Genomic DNA, 22,076 nt, shown 5'->3' with positions numbered 1-22,076 from the left:
AAAAAAAAAAATTTTTAAATAGAAAAAGAAATATTGCGCCCATGTGATAAGACATTCTGAAGTGCACTTATGAGGAACAGTACTTGAAAACACGTATAAGAAACTAATGATAATTTTTACTCATCTTTTAATAATAATTCAATGGACTTTGAAGAATTCTGGAGGCATTATTCAAAGAATTGTTTATCATGAATCAGCGTGTACTTTCAATTGATTCAGAAATAATCAGTGAAGCACTCCAAGGTTTGTCTAGTAATTTTAAAAATAAGAATAAAATACTTCCGAATGAGTATAGGAAAGGAATGAAGAGGAGTAAGAGAAAAACATGCACCAAAATTTTTAGAGTCAACTTGGTTTAATAAGTCCCCCCTAGTATTATACATAGTTATGATAATAGTATGATACAAGTAATAGTACACAATAGTTTTTAATGATTATGTACCCAAGCATCATGAGAAGCACTTGGACGATGTTCGGACATCCTAGTTACACTTTTTTCTTTCTTTTTTTTTTTTTTTTCATTTTTAATTCATATTTCGGTTTTTGTTTCGTATCGTTCACACGCATTTTTGTAGTCGTCTTAAAATTATTCACTCGTCCACTTCATATTAATCCGTTTAATTTCGATAGTTCTTTTTTTTCTTCCTTCCATTGTTATTATATATTTCTCAGGACGCCATTGCAGTTGTGGTAACTTCCAACGGTTACAAAGAGAAAATCGGCGCTTACCACTATGAACACGAGCCCACCATATACTTCTTCTTATACATATATTTACTCTTTATTTATTTATTTATATGCATGTTCACGGCAAACAAATGCTCGATGAAAATTTAAAAATCTCAATTATACCCGCGCAATCGTCGCATCTCATTGTTACAAGTATATTATAAATAGCTTTAATAATGTCTTTTTACAATGTTCCTCCTGGAAAAATCGCGCGTATGTGGGTAAGTATTGTTTCTTTGATTATTAATTTGGTTTTTTTTTTTATTTTTTTTTATAATTGTGTATTATATGTCAGCGAAAATTCGGGCAAGGGAAAAAGAAAAAAGAGACTTTTTCCTGCGATCCACAGTTATAACTCTATTTTATCCATGCGGTCGGTCCCCTTTTCTTTTTCCTTTATTTTTACACATCACTTACACCTTTTTTTTAATATGTACTTATATATACTTTCATCAACGCTGTGAAATGGACATTTGATTTGGAAATACCTCTATAGCACGAGTCAAAAAAAAGGGTTGTTTATAATGAAAAAGTTTTTTTTTAATTTTTATTAATTATTATTATGTATATGTCTGCGACGACAAACCAGAGACTTAATTTTTTTATGCAGTCGGTAGCAATCTTCGTCCTTAGAAATAAGTGAACGCACGTTCATAAGGTGAGCCGTTGCGATGAGAAAATCAAGCGGAATGTTTTATTTATTTATTCATTTACCTTTTCGTTGGAACATGTATCGGTGTAAGTACTAGACTTCCTAAGTTAATAATTTTTTTCTTAAAGAGTCTTTGAACGAAAAATTACTGGCCACAGGATATCAAATGCTTTTTAAAAAATTTTAATTGTTTTCGTAAGTACTTTGACTCGCAGAATTATCAATGGTTAAAAATATGTAAATCTAAGCGATTCAAAATTTCATGTTTCGTGTTTTTTGTGCAACTTTTTTTCCTTTTTTTTTTTTCTTTCTTTTTTTTTATTGAAACGCGTATTTTTTTTTATAGATATATGCATGTGGTGATATGAAAATACTAGCCAAATTCACACACTTATTTTGTATCATTTTACGAAGCGAAATTTAAAGATATTTTTTTACAAAATTTGTAGAAAATTTGCAAATCGCGTGTATACATATGTTTTTGTTTTGTTTTGTTGGAAACTCTTTTTGTTGATGTATTCATACAGATAAATTCAAGCACCTGTACTTAACGCGCAAGTACGTTGTAAAATAAAAATCCAAGGATGTTAAAGTTAATTCCTCATCTACCCAAGCAATCTTAGAGTGAACAATTGAATTTATCGATTAAATAACTATCGTTATATTATCATTTTTCTCTTTTATAAAAATCGTTTTGTCATCAAGTTCATGATTGTGTCGCGTTGGTACACTCACACACGTTTCAAAAACACTATAATCGGAAGAAACAACCGCAGCTGGCAGAACTTACTTATATCAACCTCGGGGGAACGAGGGAATGAGTAAAATCGTCTTCGGCACTTTATTTCCGTAAATAATGGAAAATAATAAACATATATACGTGTGTACGTAAAAGTATCGTTATTTTGCAGCCCCATTCGCCTGTCCTCGAATCTGTATATTAAATACATAAACGCTGCAGCGACACAGTGTCGGAGTGGGCCTCGCGCTTTAAAGCAATCGATATCGCCGTGGCCAATAAAAGACTCTTTCGCTCAAGATTGGCATTCGAGTGGCTCTAACTTCTTTTTTACATGCTCGACTATATTTTCCCTACCCAGACACACACGCGTGTGAAAGCTTACTTTGAGACAATTATAGTTTTGTATGATTCCGCCCAACTTTAATTATTTTTTTGATCACATTTCTCTATTTTTTTTCCATCTTGTTAAGTAAATCATGAATTTTTTATCGTGGCCAAGTATTCACTTACATCTGCTTTTTTTCGCAAATTGTGATTTTTTTTTTATTTCTTAAGCATCAGAGCTTTTGATTCCTGCGTTATAACTTAAAAAGAACAAGACGTTGATGTGGTGTTTAACTTATAATTTTATTATTATTTTTTTTTTTCGTGTACTCGACTCCCCTGAGGATAGTTTCTTTGATTATTAGAAGACTGCTGTGTTTTTAATGGTTTTTTCCCCTTTTTTTTCAACTAGTCACAAGCTGCTTTGATTAATATTTTGCATTAGACTATTTCGATCAGACTCACAAAATTGATTTGCAATGAACTCGGTTAAAGATTATGAATGATAATATTTATTTATTTAGTATTGTTAGACGGAAAGTATAGTACCATAGTATTTTCTCAAGTAATTATTTTTCTAGTGTCCGTCATGAATTTCGCACTGACTGAAATTGCATTTATTTCAAGTAAATGTACGAAAACAAAAATAAAATTTTTACATCAAATAACAATTTATCAGATTAAAGTGAAAGATTGTCGTTTTGGATCGTTACACTTGTAGCTTTCAAACTTCTCACACTACAGATGACAAAAAATTTTATAATTAATTATTTTATATAATATTAAGAATTTATGTAAGCCACTACATTTTCTAACGATTCCTCCTACATTCGTTTATATTACGTTTGCGCTTATTACTTTTTATCTCCAATTTTTTCCATAATTGTAATTTCGCCATCTAGGAGAGTCGAGACATATTGGTTAGATTTTCAAGTAGAGTCTGCTTTACATACATGTATATTATGTAGGTCCAGATAATTTATGGCAAATATTGGAAACCATGTAAAAAGTATGCTGTACAATTTAAAAAAAAAAAAAAAAAGAAAATTATTTGACAGTGAACGAGTTCTCAGGCTTTCGAGCATTGTTCACGTCAACCTTTGTATTATTTATGCATTTACACACAATTTTTGCAATTTTATTTTTACACACGTGCAGACGATGCTGTGTATTTACCTTCGTATATTATGTTGAAAAATCGGCGGAGAAGCAATGCGTTAATGGGACAATTTTCGACTTGCGCATACGCGTCATTTGGTTTTATTAATTTATTATCTCATTCATTCGTTTCATTGAAGTTTTTTTTCATATACAGATTAATTAGAACACAGTGCAGGTACGAACATGAATCCAAGAGGTTCATGTGAGAATAAAACGAAATAATAATAATTGAATGCACATAGAAAAATGTTTATCTGTATACACGCTGGAACGCCTCTCCCAAAATATTATTTTAAGCGGTAAAAATTATTCGCAATATACGTTTTTGTTTTCTCCATGAAATATCTCAGCTCGGCTTTTTTAAATTTAAATCATTATTTTTCGAGTTCTATTATATGTGTCTTTTATCGGAATAAGTATTCCTTGAACACATTCGAGATTTTTTTTTTTTGTTACATTAAACGCGATTTTGGGATATGATTGATCGATATAAAATAATACAAGTTAATAGGTGGATTTTTTGTTACTTATGAAATTAATGCTCGTAAAAAATGATGCTATTTTTGCAGACGTGTTGTCTTTCGATTTAGGCAAATAATGATACTTTATTAAGATTTTTTTTTCTACAGTATTGCTATGAGTTTTAATGCCAAATTTTTCACTTAGCCGATTATTGCCTGGACATGTGATATTTTTTTACATGCTATATATATGAGCTTAGTACATTCGATTCTTTTACAAATGGGTTTTGTAAAAGTCTTATTACGAGGCACCAAATTTCGGTACTTTGTAATATTTTATCGTAATTTTTACAAAATCAGCACGAAACGTTTAATACATAAAATTCGATGAATATTTCAATAACGAGACTGAAAGCAAATTAAAATTAACAAAATTAATATTCGTTACAATATGTTTTAGGGCCCCTTCAGAGATAATCGGACATTATCAACAAGCTATTTACACACTTCAATAAACAAGATGTACATTTTATACATCGGAATTTCTTTTAGTCTATAGTATGGGATCCTTAAAGTTTATTTGTAACAAAAAAATTAAAAAATAATAATAATCTATATGGGTCTAATTGCAAGAAGAAATAAATGTTAGCATTAATTTGACAAGCACAGATCGCACGTAATCGAAATGACAAACGCGTATCATTTTATACTCAAATCAGGTCCCTTGATAATAAATAAAAAACGATTTTTAAAAATGTAGTGTACATAACGATAGTTAATCAAATAATCACACACATAAAATAATCATACACAATAATCAACGATTTTTATATCTCTCGACTACTTTACAATTAGAAGCTCAGCCTTGGTTAGAACTTTTTTTACCCGTGAATGTTTATTTATTTATTTATTTATTGATTTTTTTTGTTAATTCGAAAATCATACGTCACACCTCGAATTTAATTCTCCCCTCGCAATCGATAAAAAGACATAACTATACACACTAATGATAATTCAGCAAAAATCATTCCTATAAAAATAAAGTTTAAAAAGCTCTACGCGTTAGAACAAATATAAGAGTCGCTCGTGGATCTCTTAGGACACGATCCCTCGAGACACACCCCGCATGTACGTCGTTTTTCTTGATTCCGTTGACCGCACACGCGTGATTCTCCTGTTATGAATTTAATTACATTTTCCACGAGTACCACATTTCTTGAATTGAGGGTCAACAAACCTCTGGTACGACACGGGTTTGTAAACGTATACGAGCGACAACGATCCGGCAATCGCTGTCCCTGAACTTGTTGTTTTTGTTTTTTTTTTTTATGCACAAATCGATTTTCATGACAAGTATTTGTTATTTTTATAAATATGCATATACGCGTACAGATGCCACCACGAATAAATGTATTTTAAGACACAGGCAGTTACTGCGTACATCTCATCTATTTTTTTCTCTATTTTTCTCTCGCATTTACATACTCATCTCAGCTCTTAGCTGTGTATCAAAGTTTTGAGAGGTGCCTACTAAACACATACTTTACAGACATTGTAAGTGATTAATTTTACAATATGACTGTTTTTTTTTATATATATATATATTTCATACTTTTTCTCGTGTACAATTGTTCATCTTACATCATTTGCATAATCTTTTATAATAAATTTATAAATTATTCAATAACTATTAATTAAATAACAACGCCTTTCTCTTCGCTTTTTTCATTTCTCTATTATTTATTTATAATGGCTCACGCCTGATTCGTTATCGCGCTTTATATTTACCTTGGACTTGTTATACATGTGTAGTACGTGCGCGGACGAGCAGATTACTTATATATTAATTTATTTTTTTGTAATTTTAGTTTTACATGATTACCATATACAACCAGCCCAAATGCATATGATTTTTCTCGTGTCCATGTGTCTCGCTGTTACTTTCTCTTTACACGTTTTTCACTAGAAAATTAATTAATATATTATACGCTGCATGTATAAACTCTTTTTTAGTCGCAATAAAAAAATAGCAAATTGTCGTAAAGAACTTTTAAAATGACGTTTCAAGATCGTTTATTCGTGTTTATATGATTTCCTTATTAGATTTTATTTATTTTTCAAATTGCGATACTATTAACAAATGTATCTTTCGACATTGAAAGGAATGTTCGTTCAAGTTAGTAATTAATATGAGCAAAATTATGGTTTAGTCGAATATTAATGACGATTAATATTATTTCTTAAGAGTCCCTGTTTAGGCATGAATAAAAATATTTAAATATAATGCGGAATTATCGATAGTTTTAAATGATTTCTTTGATTATAATCAGGTATAAAATGGTGCAATCTATAAAAATGCATTGCCAGCATAAAAAAAGCCGGTTATCTTATTTGATTGAAACAAAGCTATGCAAGTGCTTAATATAATATTAAACATTTTCAAAATATTCAAACAATTTGTCTGTCAATAAATGCAATATGCATCGATTTTATTCAAGGGTACGTGTGAAAATGGAACTGGACGTTTTGTTGTAAATCATCGCGGAATCGCTTATTTTTGTATTTTTCGTATTTTTTAAAGTCATCGTCTAAATTTTTATAATAAATACATGCACGTGTATTGAGAGATACACGTACACGTACGATATTGAGAGATTTTCAGAGACTCAGCATCAACGTGACATCAAACACCAACTTATTATCCCAACTGCCCCGAAAGATATTGAACCAGACATATATAGCTCAACTCGATCAGTTGTTCCATCAAGCTCCAAAACTTACGGAAATATTGAATTTAGCAACTCTCAGATCCCCAAATTGTATAGAGACATACATACACAATCTAAAGATATGGGAAGATTACCAATGGTGCATAATGTGCGAGGATCAACCATGCAGCTTTATGATGATGAGGACGAGTCATCACGATCCAATAGTGTTACTATCTCGAAATCAAGGAATGAAAGGATGTCACGTACGCTCGAAGAGCATGAGACTAAATTCTTCCTAACTAATAAAGAAGTCATTTCAAGAATTAACAGATCCTCCGCTAGATTTAGAATTACTGGGAACTTGACTATGATTGATGGATTGAAAGAGTCATCATGTTCAATATTTAATTTCTTATCATGTAAGAACGTTAAAAATCTGAAAAATAAATGTAATGAACCAGAAAATTATTCCATGTACTCACGACGAACAATGAAGGAAGTTATATTTGGTGAAGACACTTATTTACCAATGGATTTAGTTCGCTTAGGCGCTATACCAAAGAATTATAGTTTAGAATCTAAGTTTAACAGAAATATTATACCTAAAACTGTATATCAAGCCGACGATATTAATTTTAAATGTACTTTCGAAGAATACCTTCAGTACGTAATTAATGCATTTAGCCAAGATTCCGAAATATTATAAAGTATAGCTTATCACAGTATGGCCAAGTTTGATACCTTATGTAATGGCTTCATGAACTTCACGAAGCGCAAAAAAAGGTTTGTTCTGGCAGCTTTTACGGAATGACAACCATTTTCGAAGCTTGCACGACCTTATTCCTTATTTAATCGTTAGAACGTAAAAAATTTCTAATTTTAAAGCTCTGACAAAATTATTACGTTTGTTTAGTATTATCAATAGCACTAATTGTGTGTATAAGCTTCTAGTTGCATAGCGTGCTCAATTTTTTCATATGTTCATATGCAAAAACTAGCTATTTTGTATGGTTACGCTATTTTTTTTATTTTTTTTATGTCAATGACAGCTATATTATCATTATTAATATCAATCCAAGAAAACTACGAATATATAGCTAGTAATTTAAGGTCAAGACAAAATATCGGTATTTATGAAGTTTGTACGTAAATAAATAAAATAAAAAATTGTAGGGTTGAATTCTAATTTACGTCAATTTAAAAATTTCTTAATTAAAAGATCGAGATTTTTAAATGTCTATGGTCACTTGGAATAAGGGCATCAAGCAGAAATTTTATGGATCATTCACATTATCCATCCTTAGCTTTTCTCACTCTAAAAAATTCAACAGATGATACTCAGTTAAATTTTCTGTGTTATTTTCAAGCTTCTTTAGTAATTTGGGTTCGAAAAACTACTCGGATTTTTGTGCTAATCTGAATAATAGTACGAATGTAAATTAAATAGCAATGTAAAGTAAGTAAAAAATCTTTTTTAATACGAGACATCCGCCTTTGTTCAAATTGACATTGAAATATGCGTGTTTTCGGCTCATTCCCTTTTATTAAATTAACAATAAATTTACTGTGCATTTGTCTGCGGATTTTTTTTTTTTTTTCTTTTTTTAATTAAAAAACACAAAATAAGGCAAAAATGCCAGTAATTATCGGGATGTCGGATACCGACAAAGTTTCACCAGCGTTTTTTCTTAATTATATCATTATGTATTATTATTATTATTCTTAATTCGTACTAGACGCAAAAACGATAAAAGTTATTTCGTTAAATTCAGCTATATGCACTCACAATCCATCAGTTGCGGCAATCGTCTGTGATAATGAGTCTTCTTCGGAGATGCTCTTGGTGTAAATTACGTATTTCAATAACCAGGAAGTGGACCCAGCCAAACCTCTTGGTATCCCGTTTGGAGAATGATCGTTTGCGCATTATTGCAGTCGCTACGAGGAACAAGTGTTTCCACAATCAGAATAGGTACCACCAGTTTTCCTCTTTACAGAGCAAGCATGCAAACAACGAGACGAAGACGTTCCAAAGCACAGCATCGGCACACCTTGCACGCAAGTAGAGTAATAACAACAGAGGGATGGAGGGAGCGAGAGAGAGAGAGAGAGAGAGAGAGAGAGTCCGTCCTTGTGATAATAGCAACGAGTCACGTATGGTGCGAACGAAAGAACAGCGAATAAGGACACAAAGCTCTCTTTCTCTCTCGTAGCGGCAGCAGCAGCATAGCAATGGGATGATGGCAATGATGATGCACTTTCCCTTCAATCATCTCCAGCTCTCTTGCTCACTCCCTTTTTCATATATGCAGCCAGCTCTATCCCACAATCAACAACCAATGTGTGATAGTGTCAACAGCTTCAGTAGCAGTAGAGTGGCAGCAACAGCAGGAGTAGCAGCAGTGGTCGTGGCTGTGCCAAAGTCACTCTTCCTCCCTGGAGGCCAGCCGCGGTGTGGGCGCTGGACTATGGGAGGCCGAGGCCGAGTGCTAGCTGGTGTTACTGGAGGCAGACTTGCGCAGCGTGCTAGTCCGCTTGCCGCGCCTACGCGGATGCGAGTGGTCCTAGCTACTCGTCGAGGCTATTGGACTGACAGGGCTGAGGGGACTTCGCCCCGAGTCCCTTAAACAGCCGGTCAGTGTCAACACAAGCTTGCGGCTGCCCGCGTGATCACGATGCTCGCACAACCAAACGCCTTGCCACGTGCCTAGCGCCAATTTGCCTTCCGTTATTGGGATGCTCAACGATGAGCCCAGAAAGCACGCCTTCACGTGCGCTGGCTGAAATAAAAGCGTGATAATGCTATGTAATTACTTGTTCTAAATACTCATTCGAATATTCAACATATACTTATTCGAACTAAACTATAAAAAAAAATAAATAAATAAAAAAAACCATAAATTTTGCTTAGACAGTTACAAATATCGATTTATTTATATTTGTACAAGTATTAATGGAGCCCTATTTACAAACATCAAATTACAAATCACTCATCTTGTAATCTAATCAATGGATTTTAGTAAACGTAATATTAGGCATAATCTATTTCTTATCAAACTTTTTTCACCCACACTCAATTAGATTAAGTTTTATATCAAAACACTATTTATAAAAACTACTGATAATTTATCTGTATACAATAATCGTTACGAAATGCGAGTTTATTAATTTAAGTGCTCCAGCAAAATATTTGTACTCTTAATTTTAAAACAAAAATCACAAATATGGCTTGCAGTAAACAAGAAGTATAGTTAAGGGCCAAATCTGTGACTCTCCTTAATCAACATAAACATAAATTCCAAAATTGTTAGTAGTCGTAATAATTTACCATATCATCAGGCCCTTCACAACTATGCCTGTAGGGCAATCCTTCAGGAACTATTTTGTTAAGCATCATTTCCATGTCATCTCTCACATCTGGATCCCAACTTTCATTCAGCGCTAAACTGGCTGAAGTGTGGAGAACTGAAAAATTAAATCATATGTTAATAAAATGAAATGAAAATTATCAACGCAAATAGCAAGAAAATATGTTTTTCACAAAAATTTTACAAAACTCAATGAGTTATTCAAAAACGTATTTTGACTTTTGGCTACCATCATTTAATTCATAATGATTCATTGAACACCACTTTTCAAATGAATGCCTTTTAAAGTTATTTTAATTGATCCTGAAAAAATATATAATAACATTTGCAGAAACAATAAATAATCAAAGACTCTTGTAACGTGATTGTAACAGATTTTAATTTTGCAAAGTCATTGAACTATTTGAATTCTTGAAAAGCTGTTATGTAAATTCATTAAATATTCAAAGACAATTTTAATACAAGACTTGTGTGTGGTACTCTTAATTGTTAAATATACATGACTTTTTACACCAGTTTGAATTCTGCATAAAAAAAACGGTGGCCCATAACTAGCAAGTCATCAAGGATTTCGAAATCCAAATGCCTTGTAAATGCAAAGTGATCATGTGTTCTTGCCATCTGATCAAAGATATTATGACAGGGATTTAAGTTATTGTTGTCCTGCTTGAGGAGTACATTGAAGAATACTGTCAAGTAGTTAGCAAACAAGTGTCAAAGCATCTGTACAGTAGTTATACCCACTTTGTATGTGACAGAGGCCTACGGAGAACTGGCAGAGCTCGGGTAACTGCCTGAGTATCTCCTCGGTGACGAGGTGCACGCCCCTATGCTGGGGCCTCAGGTTGATCTTCTTCTGGAACCAGGCGTTACCAATTTGTATGCCTTTCTGGGAGGATGCCATGACTGGTACTTTCGCTGACCAGATCTTTTCCTCGCACGTTCGTTTGTTTGTTTGCACGTAAGCACTCGCGTGCTCTTTCGCACTACACTGCTCTGCTCGCGGCAAGAGAGCTAAAGTTAACTCCCACTTTCGAGCTGATGCTGCTCGTCGACGTTTCTCTACGTCCTGCTCCAGCTCTGGCGTTGATGATGCTGATGTTGACGCTGAGGTTGATACCCCATTATTATATCTTGTCTGCCGTATGTGTCTAACACACCTCGTGTTTCACTGAACCAATAGACCCGAGTATATACACGATCGACAAATAGAAAGGGTTGTGAAACACGCTATTCACAGGTACGAGGGATTAACTTGACAGAGACGTGGCTCTTTTTCAGTAGGCGATTACTGCTGCGGTTATACACTGCAGAAGACACCGCTGTCCTTGCACTCTCCCGTCATCCTGATACCCTGCTGCTGCTACTGCATGACCCACTAACCGCGTAAGCGATCCAAAGTCACACGACGTCGTCTGCTAGGCGCAGGGGTAGTAAAGTAGTATAGATACAGAGTAAGGACGTCAGGTCAGACAGATAGACAGAGGACAGACAGGCTGTAGTAAGGACTTGTATATGCTCTTTCGTCCTGGCGATTTCCGTAGAAGTCGTGCAGTTCGGATGTGTGTCCCTTACTTTACAAGAAGGACGGTTTACGAGGCGCGCACGTTGAAAGGTTACAAGAGATGTAAAATAATATAACGATTGTTGGGGAACGCAAGCTAGTACTTGTCGAATAAATAAGTAGGTAGTCGGTAGTACCCAATAGTTTTTAATATATAGGTGCAGGATATATAACGCGCGCCGCGCGCGTGTAGCACCAGTTCTTACACATATACATACACCACCTGTATTATACAGGCTGTATACAGAGTGTATATATGTACACCCACCCCAACATTGCACCACTCCTGCCTCTCTCTATATCCTATTCGCTCGTTCGCTCCGTGCATCAGGTTGGAGGGGATGAAAAAAAACGACTGCAGCGCTGTAGGTGAGCAAAGTTGGCGAATCCGTACCCCCATGAATCGTACAGTAAGCGTTGTCTTATATGAGAAAAGATATTATTTCATTTAAAGTAATTAGTTGAGAAATCGAAGGCGGAAAAAAAATGTTATTTAGCCAAACCGGGTCTATAATACGGATAAATAATTTTGCTAGGCACTTCAAATCGCCCGAAATTTTAAATAATGGGTTATTAAATATCATCTGTCATATAGTACACAACACACATACTTATCTGTAATGTTGTACACGTGAGAGCAAGAACTCCAAGCAGTCGACATAGGCTGCCGCTAGCTGTATAATCTGAATCAGTGTTTACGTTTACAAAGTAACGAAATGCGTACGAGACAGTAGATTTGTTTACCTTACAATCCAGGGACGGTCGGGGACAGTCTGGGCGAGTCGGAGACGAAAGTGAACAAGTGGCACAAGTGCTCTTCTCCGATCGTCCCCGATCGTCCCTGACCGTACACGATGCGCAGTTGTACATGTTAGGTTAGGTTAATGCAAAAAGTAAACAAACTTTTTTGTATTTACACTTCTTTATTTACAAACTATTGTTTACACACAGCATTAACCTAACCTAACATGTACAACTGCGCATCGTGTACGGTCAGGGACGATCGGGGACGATCGGAGAAGAGCACTTGTTCACTTTCGTCTCCGACTCGCCCAGACTGTTCCCGACCGTCCCTGAATTGTAAGGTGACTGAAAAGCAGGGGGTGGTGCTGTATAAATTCCCAAGTAGACCCCATGAAACAAAACAGAAGGAGCTGTGGATTAGGGCAGTTAGGAGACAAAAGTTCGTACCTAACCTACAGCAGCCTATAAGCGACAGTGTTACGATTTAATCATACGGGGGTACGGTATTGCGCGATTCTGACACCGAGGGCGGCGCTGCGTGTCATGCACGGAGCGAATATATCCTCTATCAGTCTATCCCTCGTTTTTGTCTCGTGTTTTTCTCCTTACTTGTATACAGCTACACACATCCCCTATACGTCCTACGTACATATACGCTTGTATTTGGCACCATATACATAAGTATACATCCACTTGCTCCTTTGCTCTGCACCTTGAAATATATACCTCTCTTATTATCCTCTTCAAAGCCCTTCTTCTAATTCCTCCTGCTTCATGCTATCCTTGCCATTTACTTACCCGACCGAAAGGCCTCTCGAATCTTTCTCTAGCTATATTGATTTGTGTAAATCAGAAAAAGCTTATAAATAAAAAAAAAAAAAACAAAGAATCTTTCTCTGCTAGCTATATTGATTTGTATAAATCAGAAAAAGCTTATTAATAAAAAAAAAAATAAAAAAAAAGAATCTTTCTCTGATATGTAGGTACGTACCTATACGAAGTTGTAAAAACCTCGCGTGTAAGTAGGTATATAGGGAATAAGGGATAAGGGGCAGATTATTATAAGGGATAGGTACCATATGTAATAAGTAATGATAGGTATATTGGCCAAACTAATATGATATGCAATGTATGTTATGTACTATATATTATGTACATACGTGTATGAAGGGTTAATTAGTTCAACCAAGCGAGGTTTTGGGTTGTCGAGGATCGGGCCTCATGGCAACTATTATTAACGCACCCTCGATACGGCATGGCCGTGAGTTTGCATCCATGGGTCATATGTCTACATGTAATATTATTAAGTGTAATGCGGGGGAGTTATTATATCACCCCTAAGTTTGTCCGTCTCTCTTTTATTCTCTTGTCCTTATATATTAAAGGTCTACCTGTATGTCACACGATTTTTTCACATTCTGTGGGCATAATATAATATACACACATACAATCTGCATACACGTAAAGTATTACTGCAAGTGCGAGAGATCTTTTTTTTTTTTTTTTTTCTTTTCTTTAGCTTTTTATCTCCCCACTCCCGCGTTATACGGGGAGGACCGCTGGTGTGCCTCCCGCAGCCGCTGCTGCAGCAGTAGTGCTGCTGCCACCACTTTTCACCCCCTACAACTGTACCTATATGGGTATATATGTATATGTACTCTTTGCAACTGCAGATTTCTATATTTTCTTCTCGCTTGCAGTACGCACACCCTTCCATTCGATTAGAATGGGGCAAGAAGGGGTCGTTTTGATAGTCAATCCCTTTATTTCCCTCATGTCAGCTATAAGCATATCGGTATATTACAACGTGTAGTGTCGGATGATTCTGAAATTTGCTCATTTTTTTTTTCCATAGCTTAACTCTTCTTGTCTGCTTGAGGAGGTTTTTGTCCTCACCTATTTTTTTTATTTTTTTATTCTTGCGTCCGGTGTGTGTATAAGGGTTTCGAATTTTTTTTTGTCCCGTATGTATGTGTGAGTATATTTAATTTATCTCCCTAAACTTGCACCCCCCAATTCTGCAGGTGGTGTACACCGCCACCTCTCACGCAATATGTACATGTATATGTATTCGTATATAATACATATACACTATATACTACTCCCTCTTTCTCTCTTCCTTTTGCTTCCTCATTCTGTATTCTTCTTTTCTATTTCTTTTACCTTTTTTTTTTTTTTTTTTTTCTTTCTTTCTTTGCCATGCCTATACACGACCCTTCTCTAGCTCTGTACCACTATACCCACTTTGCTCCCCGTTGGGGAGACTTTTATGTCAAAGAAGTGTGTCAAATTGTCGTCGAAATGGGATAAACTTGGTAATTTAAGCGGTCGCTGGCTTTCTTGAAATTTTTATAACGCTCTGGCCTCCCCTTTTATTGGCCACGGTCTCTCTTCTCTCTCTTCGATTTCGAACACTGTATGTATGTATATATACTGAAATCTATCTGTTTATCCGTCAAACTATAATATATTTACAAATTGAGGAAAATTTTGCAGTTCGTTATATTTATTTATATAGTTGTCCGAAGTATAGATTTTAAATGTATTAAACAAATAATTTCTTTACTCATTTCTTCGAGCAGTACTTACATCTATTTCGTACAAAAATTATTGAATGTTTATAAGATGAGATCTTGAAAATACCAAATGTTTAATAAATGCAAAAAAATATATATTGTTTGTCTTAAAGGGCTCATTTGATCAGTATGAAATAATGTATTTAACATCAAATTATAATTTCTGTGTTTTTTTTCAAACAAAAACACATACAATATATATTTTCAACTACGTCGAACGTCTGGGATATTTATTTGAATGTACATTTTATTTCGGTAGGACTTGAGAGAAACGTAATTTTTGAGTCAAGTGACACTCGAGAGAACTATAGTTGTAACATGTAGATAATCATACTTGCGGAAAATATTTATTGTGACGTGTTCGAAGAAAATTTGTTTTTATTTCGCAGATTTTCATCTTGAAAAGTTTTCAATCATTGTTCCATACGAGTGACATCGCAGGGAGCAATGCTCATTCGCGTTTTAGGCATTTTGTAATCACCACTGGACTCGACTACTCGACATAAACTGTTAATGTATGCACTTAAAAAATGATGAAGGGAATTCAAGTAGTAGCGCAATTTACGTGGATAGAAAAATTCATAAAACATGGCCATTTTTTGCCATTTAATAACCGCAGGAACTTGTTTTGGAGCTTTAATTGTGGCTTTCATTAGTAGTACCTTTTATCTCAGAGGACAGTGTTTCCCGCTTTTGCTTGGGAAAATTGCGCGCTGTGTTACTTCAAGCAGCACACGCACGATGTACTTTTTTCCATGTAACGTTATTTAGTTTCCCTAAACACGTTTCACAGGGACTTTTTTGCCAAACAGTTGTTAAATAATCAATTGTTATAATGATTTTTTGTTCGCAAACACAATTGGTTCTTATATGGGTCCAAAACTTTTTTTTTTATAGATACTTTGCCTTAGGACGCTGAAAGGTCCAAATACAAAAATGTTTCCCCCCCCCCCTTTTCAGTTTTCAAGATAAAGCGTTTTCTATACAAACACATCAGAGAAACACCTAACGATCTAAGGGTGATTTTTGAGAAGATATAATGGAAATATATTTATTTGAACATATGTTCCACCGGTTCACGTCATCCGTTAATAACATAGTCTCCCGTGTTACCTACTGTTACCTGTTACCAGACATGGATAGGGTCAGAGTTCCTTGTTACCTACAGTAGACAGCAACGATATCTTTGTTTTCGTAATTGCTGATCACCATCAATCACATAATAGAGATTGAAGATGTTGTTAATAAGGTATTAAGTATTTTATTATTGTCTGTCTCCAATTCCGACAATATATCTAAAAAAAAAAGATACATAAACAGGTAAATATAAATATATTAGAAAAAGAGAAAATTGTAGGTGGCAGTACAGTCCTATACTACAACAATTAAAGTTGTCTCTCGGGGCTGGCCAGTGCATGGGGGGCTCGGGTTTAAATTATGGTCTAGACGACGCGACGCGACCGTCGAGAGAAAGAGATGGTGCAGTACCCTTATATATATGTGTTGAGCTGTCGAGTCTCAGCAGAAGTTGTATATCGTAACAGCCAAGGCCAGTCGCGTCAGGTCGCTTCTCGCGTCTATTTACGGGCTTTAGTCGCCAGAGCCCCTGCTGGTTTATTTAATTTATAGCTGCTAATTTTTATTTCAAAAGTTATCAGTTTATATTTCGGTTTTCTTCGATAAAGGGTGGATTTTTTAAAAGTTTGCCGTGCCCGTGTGCACGTCCTTTCCAATGGTGCTCTCTTTTCCAATTTTAAGGGTAAGGATAGGTGTGCAAGAATGTGTCGAGTTTATTATATGATTGTGGCTTTTTTTTAACCCGATTAAATAAATAGTTACATACATCATAATTTCTTATACCTGCGATACTTGAAAAATCTGCTGTTGTGTGTGCTAATAGTATTTTAATGGGCTTACGTATGTGTATATCCCAGAGCCAGAGTACTTAGAGTAGTAGACCGATTGATTTTGCCCTTTTTACATGCGTTTTACTGATGTGTGGCTCCTTTTTTTCCAAGATGTATATACACTTATGACTTTTAGAAACTCGTACTCAGTGCAACACTGCTGGGTGTAGGTTCATGGAGAGTTTATGGCTCATCAATTTAATAGGAACAGATTTTCCTTGCATATGTGCTTCTCAATTGTAATGCCGAATAATTTTGTATCTTATTACTATGTGTGCGTCAAGTTTGTATTAAGTGTCTATATGCTTTACTGTATAAAAATATTACTGACTCGCTTTTCAGATAACAGATTACAGATTTTGTTGTTAGTTAGGAATCTGTTTTTGTTTATTTGTGTTTTTGGGATAACATTCACTCACTTTTTCTGTTGAAACAAGTGAATTTGATTTCAGCAAGCAGATTTTTCATGTTTTGTAGAGTGCTTGTCACACAAATTTCATTTAATTAGCAATCAGTTTTTTTAATTGATAATTTTTTATTTTTAAGGTCGAATACTGAGTAAAGGATTTTGATTGATTGTACTAATCTTAGGTGAAAGATTTTTAACTTGAATCTTTTGGATATGCAAGAATTCTGTACAAATATTTCGGAAGATTTCTCATGACAAATTGATTTCTCAACTATGCAGATGCTTTTACTAGATTCCTGATAGGAATCCCAAATGAAGTAGTTTTACTTTTCAAGAAAAGTGATTACTGAGGAAGACATTCATTCGGAAATCTGTTCACGGATACTTTTTGCACAATGGCTGAAACACAGCGTCTACCTGTTTATGGAAGATATCCATCTTGTGCAAATAATTCTCGCCTTCAAGACAGGCATAACCGGAGGTAATAAGTTTTTTCTTAAATTTTCTTTTTTGCAATTGTTAAACATGCAACAAAAAATGATTCTTTAAATTTTTAGACAAGCTTTGATAGCAGAAAGAAATCGAAAAGCTGAAAAACCAGAGGATTTTGTTTGCTATGAGTCCAGTGATGATGAAGATGAGAATCCATCAGATGGTAAACAGTTTTTAAGGACATCGTTTAATTTCGTAGATTATGTGCGATCAAGAGAAATAGGTACAAAAGAAGTGCGTAAGATCAATCAAGAATTCGGCTCTCGTCATATTTTAAGCCATGACTTGTTCAAAGAATATTCAATTAGTTTAAATAATATGAACAAAGTATTTTGTTCGCAATGGTTAAGTGAAAGGCAAGTTGTGTTTGGTACCAAGTGTAATAAACTCATGGTGTATGATGTTGCTACACAAAAGTTAGATCAAATTCCATCTCTTCATGGAAGACAAAACCCTACTGCTGGACCAAATGGATTGGTAGAACAGCAGTGTGGTATTCATTCGGTTCAAATAAACCCTTCAAGGTATTCAGTAGTTGCGTATTTTTTACATACCAATTAGAAAAAAATTACAAAACCACATGTACACTGTTTTATTTTACAGAACTCTTCTAGCAACTGGTGGAAGAAATAGCACTGAAATAGCAATATACAGATTACCAACGTTAGATCCTGTGTGTGTGGGTGAACAGGGCCACAGAGACTGGGTTTACGACATGTGTTGGATAGACGACGAATTTTTAGTCTCTGGATCCAAGGACACAAAAATGTGCTTGTGGCATATAGACAATGAAATGTCAGAAGCTCCTGAAAAAGCCGATATCCCGTCACACAGGTGCCAAATTATTTTATATTTTGAGCTCAATTTTTTTTAATAGTTGCTAAATGCCACAACTTCATTTTAATACAGATTAATTCAGCCTGTTACTTCCAAAGAATGTAAATCTGCACAAAAAGTACGATCTCTGCTATTTAATAAAGCCTACAAGGAAATTGCCGTTATGTCAACAAATAGTTACATTCACATTTGGTCTGCAGAAAGGTTTAGGCAAAAAATGTCCCGAAAATTGTCTCAGTGTCAAGATAATGTGTGCATAGCTGTGCACAATGAAGGACTCTACGCTATAGGTGGACGCTCGTACACACTGCTTTTGGATGCTAGAACTTTGCAATCGATCAAAAAAGTGCCCTCTAGGTATTTAAAAATTTTTAATTTCATAAAATTATGTAAAGTATTGCATGGTAAAACCATACTATTTTATCATTTTTCAAACTCACAGGTACAGTGGATGTTGTATTAGGTCAGCGAGTTTCCAGGGTTCGGTTTTAACAATAGGCACTGGTCTTGGAATGTTGATGTTTTATGATATAAGGGCTCAAAAGTATTTAGAGTCATCCATAAACTCAAACAGAACGGTGATGTTGAAAGCTTCCAAAGGCTATGTGGTAAGTAAAAGTTTTTGAAACAATATGTATTTTATAAATGTATGTTTAAAATCTACAAATTTCTTCCAGTTTCCTGATGAAGATTACATCGATGGATTTCAAAATGCAAAATATACGCCAGCTATCTACACACACTGTTATGATGCATCAGGAACGCGGTTATTTTGTGCCGGAGGTCCATTACCTACAAATCTCTATGGAAATTATGCTGGACTGTGGCAATGAGTGTATGACTATGCATTACATAGTTTCAATTTTATCAGCGTGTTTGTTATCACGGTCTGTGATGTGCATTTAAGTATCAGATGACGTGAAAAAAGTCAAACATCGCAAGAACACTAGTAGGAAAATTTAAAAAATTTGTAGGCATTAATTGTATGGTATGTAGTGTATTGATTACAATAAGCCTATATTTAATAAATAATTTAGTGTAGGTTAATTTTCTACGAAATTCAAGGAATGAATAAGGTCCGAAAAACTCGTGACTCGACAATTTTCATTTTTATATTGTGATTTTTTTTTGTGACTTGATATAAAGTTTGTTTATACGTATTTTCAATTGACTAAAATTATGACCACGCGAGTTTAGGCACTAGTTTAACTTTATAAATGGTAGGATGATGTTTGAAAAAAAATAATCAATTTTAATTCATCCCTTGAAACACAAGCATGCAGTGGTTATTATGTTTATCCATCACAATTTATAAATATAGATTGGAATCATAAACACATTGTTTAGCTCCTGAAAGATAACACATAGCAATACAATTGTGTTACTTTGATTTTTGATGAATTTCAATTGTATTATTAATAATATAAGGGTGTACATTGTAGTTAAACAAAAATAATTACCACTGTGTAAAGTATAAAATCAATTAACACTAAATATTATCAATCATACCTAGTGTGCATATTGTATTACATTTTGCTATGTAAATGGCATGCCAGGCGGTACTGAAAATTTATCATAAAAATATACATACACATTAATAGTCTCAAAAACCCTTATAGTAAGAAAAATTGAATTACAGACATGACTTGACTTAAAAGATTGATCTCCCGCCAAATAATTAAAACTGTAGGTGATTGAAGTTTTAGGAACTGGTGGTCAGTAAATAATAAGCAGTGATTTGATCACCGTTATTTAAACAAAAAGTAGGAAAGGCATATACTGTGATTGTATAGATACGTTTTGGCTGAGTGCAATGAGTCGAAATCGTTTATCTTATGCGTATTAATCTTGTAAAGATAAATAAATGATTACGACAATTACAGCCACCAATTATGTTCCTAAATGAGGGAAATTGCATTGGATGGTACCGAATTTATACATAGAAAATTACTCCAATCGTTCGAAAGTCGCTCACTAATGTTATATATTTATTAATGAAGACATTGTGCTCATTTGTAATCAAATGATTTTTAATCGAATTGTACATTAAATGGAAAATATTTTTTAACTCACAAGGCAATTGACACTCATTGTACATTTATTCACTCTTATTTACAGCACTTGAAGAATTTGTTGATTTTTTTTCTTGATTCTTTCAATTGATCATTAATGTAGAGTTAGTAAAGTCATAATTATTATATTCGTTGTTTATTAATTTAAATTGATCAATGAAGTAACTCCTTTAGATTCTTATACTACGAAAAAGTTTTCACGGAGTTATTTTGTGAAGCTTTGGGCCAATAACTTGGCAACTGTTGTTTTATTTATAACGATTCATTGGATTCTTAACAGCGATTTACAATTTTTTCTCATAGTTGTAAATGTTTGAAAAATTTTTTTTTTTTTTTTTTTTTTTAATTTATACAAAAGTATAATCAATTCATAAAAAAAAAAACAAGAATTTCTCTGTATGAATCAATTAAATCATTAGTGTTGATGTATGGTTTTTTTACATTATTTTCACGTGTTATGCCTGGTGAAAAAAAATGTATAAATAGTACGTAATTTTCTCGCTAAAACTGCAAAATACATCACAGGATTCATTATAGTCTATAAGAGTCCATAAGTGTTAGAAAGACGTACCGGATTTTGTGTGCATAAATTTATTCGACAGATATTACAGTTACTACGAAAACTTTGCTTTATATACTTAAAAAAAAAAAACCATAATCATAATAAAAGTTTTATAAAAGAATGACTCTTAATGAGAAGATTAACACATAACAAGTGTACCGATCGATTCATTAATGAAAATGTAAACATAAAAAAAAAAAATTAATTTTACATGTCCGTGAATCGTACCAGGAGACCGAATGAACCTGGTTGCAATAGTACATAGAAAAAAATGAAGACTGGTAATTGAATTAAATAGTTGATAAAAAAAGTGAAAAAACAAGCCAATGCTTAAGACAATTGACAAACAGGAAGGTGTGGGAAATGACTGGCATAAAATAATGAAAATTCGTAGCAGTGACGAAGGCGAGACATATATTATTTTACAAAAAGAATGAACGATTGCCGATAGGTAATTGCGGATTATCGATTAAAAAGTTGATTGTACATGTATACGTACTTTGACTTTTCTCGTTTGTGATACGTGTTGTTTTGTATTTTGGATGCCGATTAATAGGAAAAAAAATTCCCGCAGATTTCTGATCAGCTGATGCTAATGATAATTATGCCGTTGTAATTCAGAGTTACACGGCGTCACAACCCGGTGAAAATCGTGTAAATAAACTAAAAGAAATCAAGCCAATTGCAAAAAAGTCGATGTTTAATTTTTTATCCAAACTATTTCCAGATACTTACCTTTTTCTCTTTTTTTTCTATCTCAATATT

At 34.1% G+C, this 22,076-nt stretch overlaps 2 protein-coding genes across 2 annotated transcripts; one reads left to right on the top strand and one right to left on the bottom strand.

Moving 5' to 3' along the window:
• Window positions 1-5,692: 5,692 nt before the first annotated feature.
• Window positions 5,693-11,907, bottom strand: LOC106644372 (uncharacterized). The gene is made up of 3 exons (XM_014359826.2): window positions 10,893-11,907; window positions 10,109-10,245; window positions 5,693-9,560 (listed from the first exon to the last, which is right to left on the bottom strand). The coding sequence occupies exons 1-3, from the start codon at window positions 11,050-11,052 to the stop codon at window positions 9,345-9,347; spliced, it is 513 nt and encodes a 170-aa protein (XP_014215312.1). The 5' UTR covers window positions 11,053-11,907; the 3' UTR covers window positions 5,693-9,344.
• Window positions 11,908-16,550: 4,643 nt separating this feature from the next.
• On the top strand, window positions 16,551-20,752 carry DCAF12 (DDB1 and CUL4 associated factor 12-like protein). The gene is made up of 7 exons (XM_014359842.2): window positions 16,551-16,791; window positions 17,486-17,829; window positions 17,906-18,364; window positions 18,444-18,674; window positions 18,750-19,034; window positions 19,120-19,285; window positions 19,355-20,752. Exons 2-7 carry the CDS (start codon window positions 17,744-17,746, stop codon window positions 19,508-19,510), a joined length of 1,383 nt encoding a protein of 460 aa, XP_014215328.1. The 5' UTR covers window positions 16,551-16,791; window positions 17,486-17,743; the 3' UTR covers window positions 19,511-20,752.
• Window positions 20,753-22,076: the final 1,324 nt, after the last annotated feature.

This window comes from Copidosoma floridanum, unplaced genomic scaffold (genome assembly GCF_036245765.1).
Source record: "Copidosoma floridanum isolate Cflo_tuat_1 unplaced genomic scaffold, Cflo_Japanese_pri ptg000001l, whole genome shotgun sequence".
In the NCBI taxonomy this organism is placed as follows: domain Eukaryota; kingdom Metazoa; phylum Arthropoda; class Insecta; order Hymenoptera; family Encyrtidae; genus Copidosoma; species Copidosoma floridanum.
The sequence above is the reverse complement of the archived record's forward strand: the minus strand, read 5'-3'. Positions and strand labels throughout refer to the sequence as shown.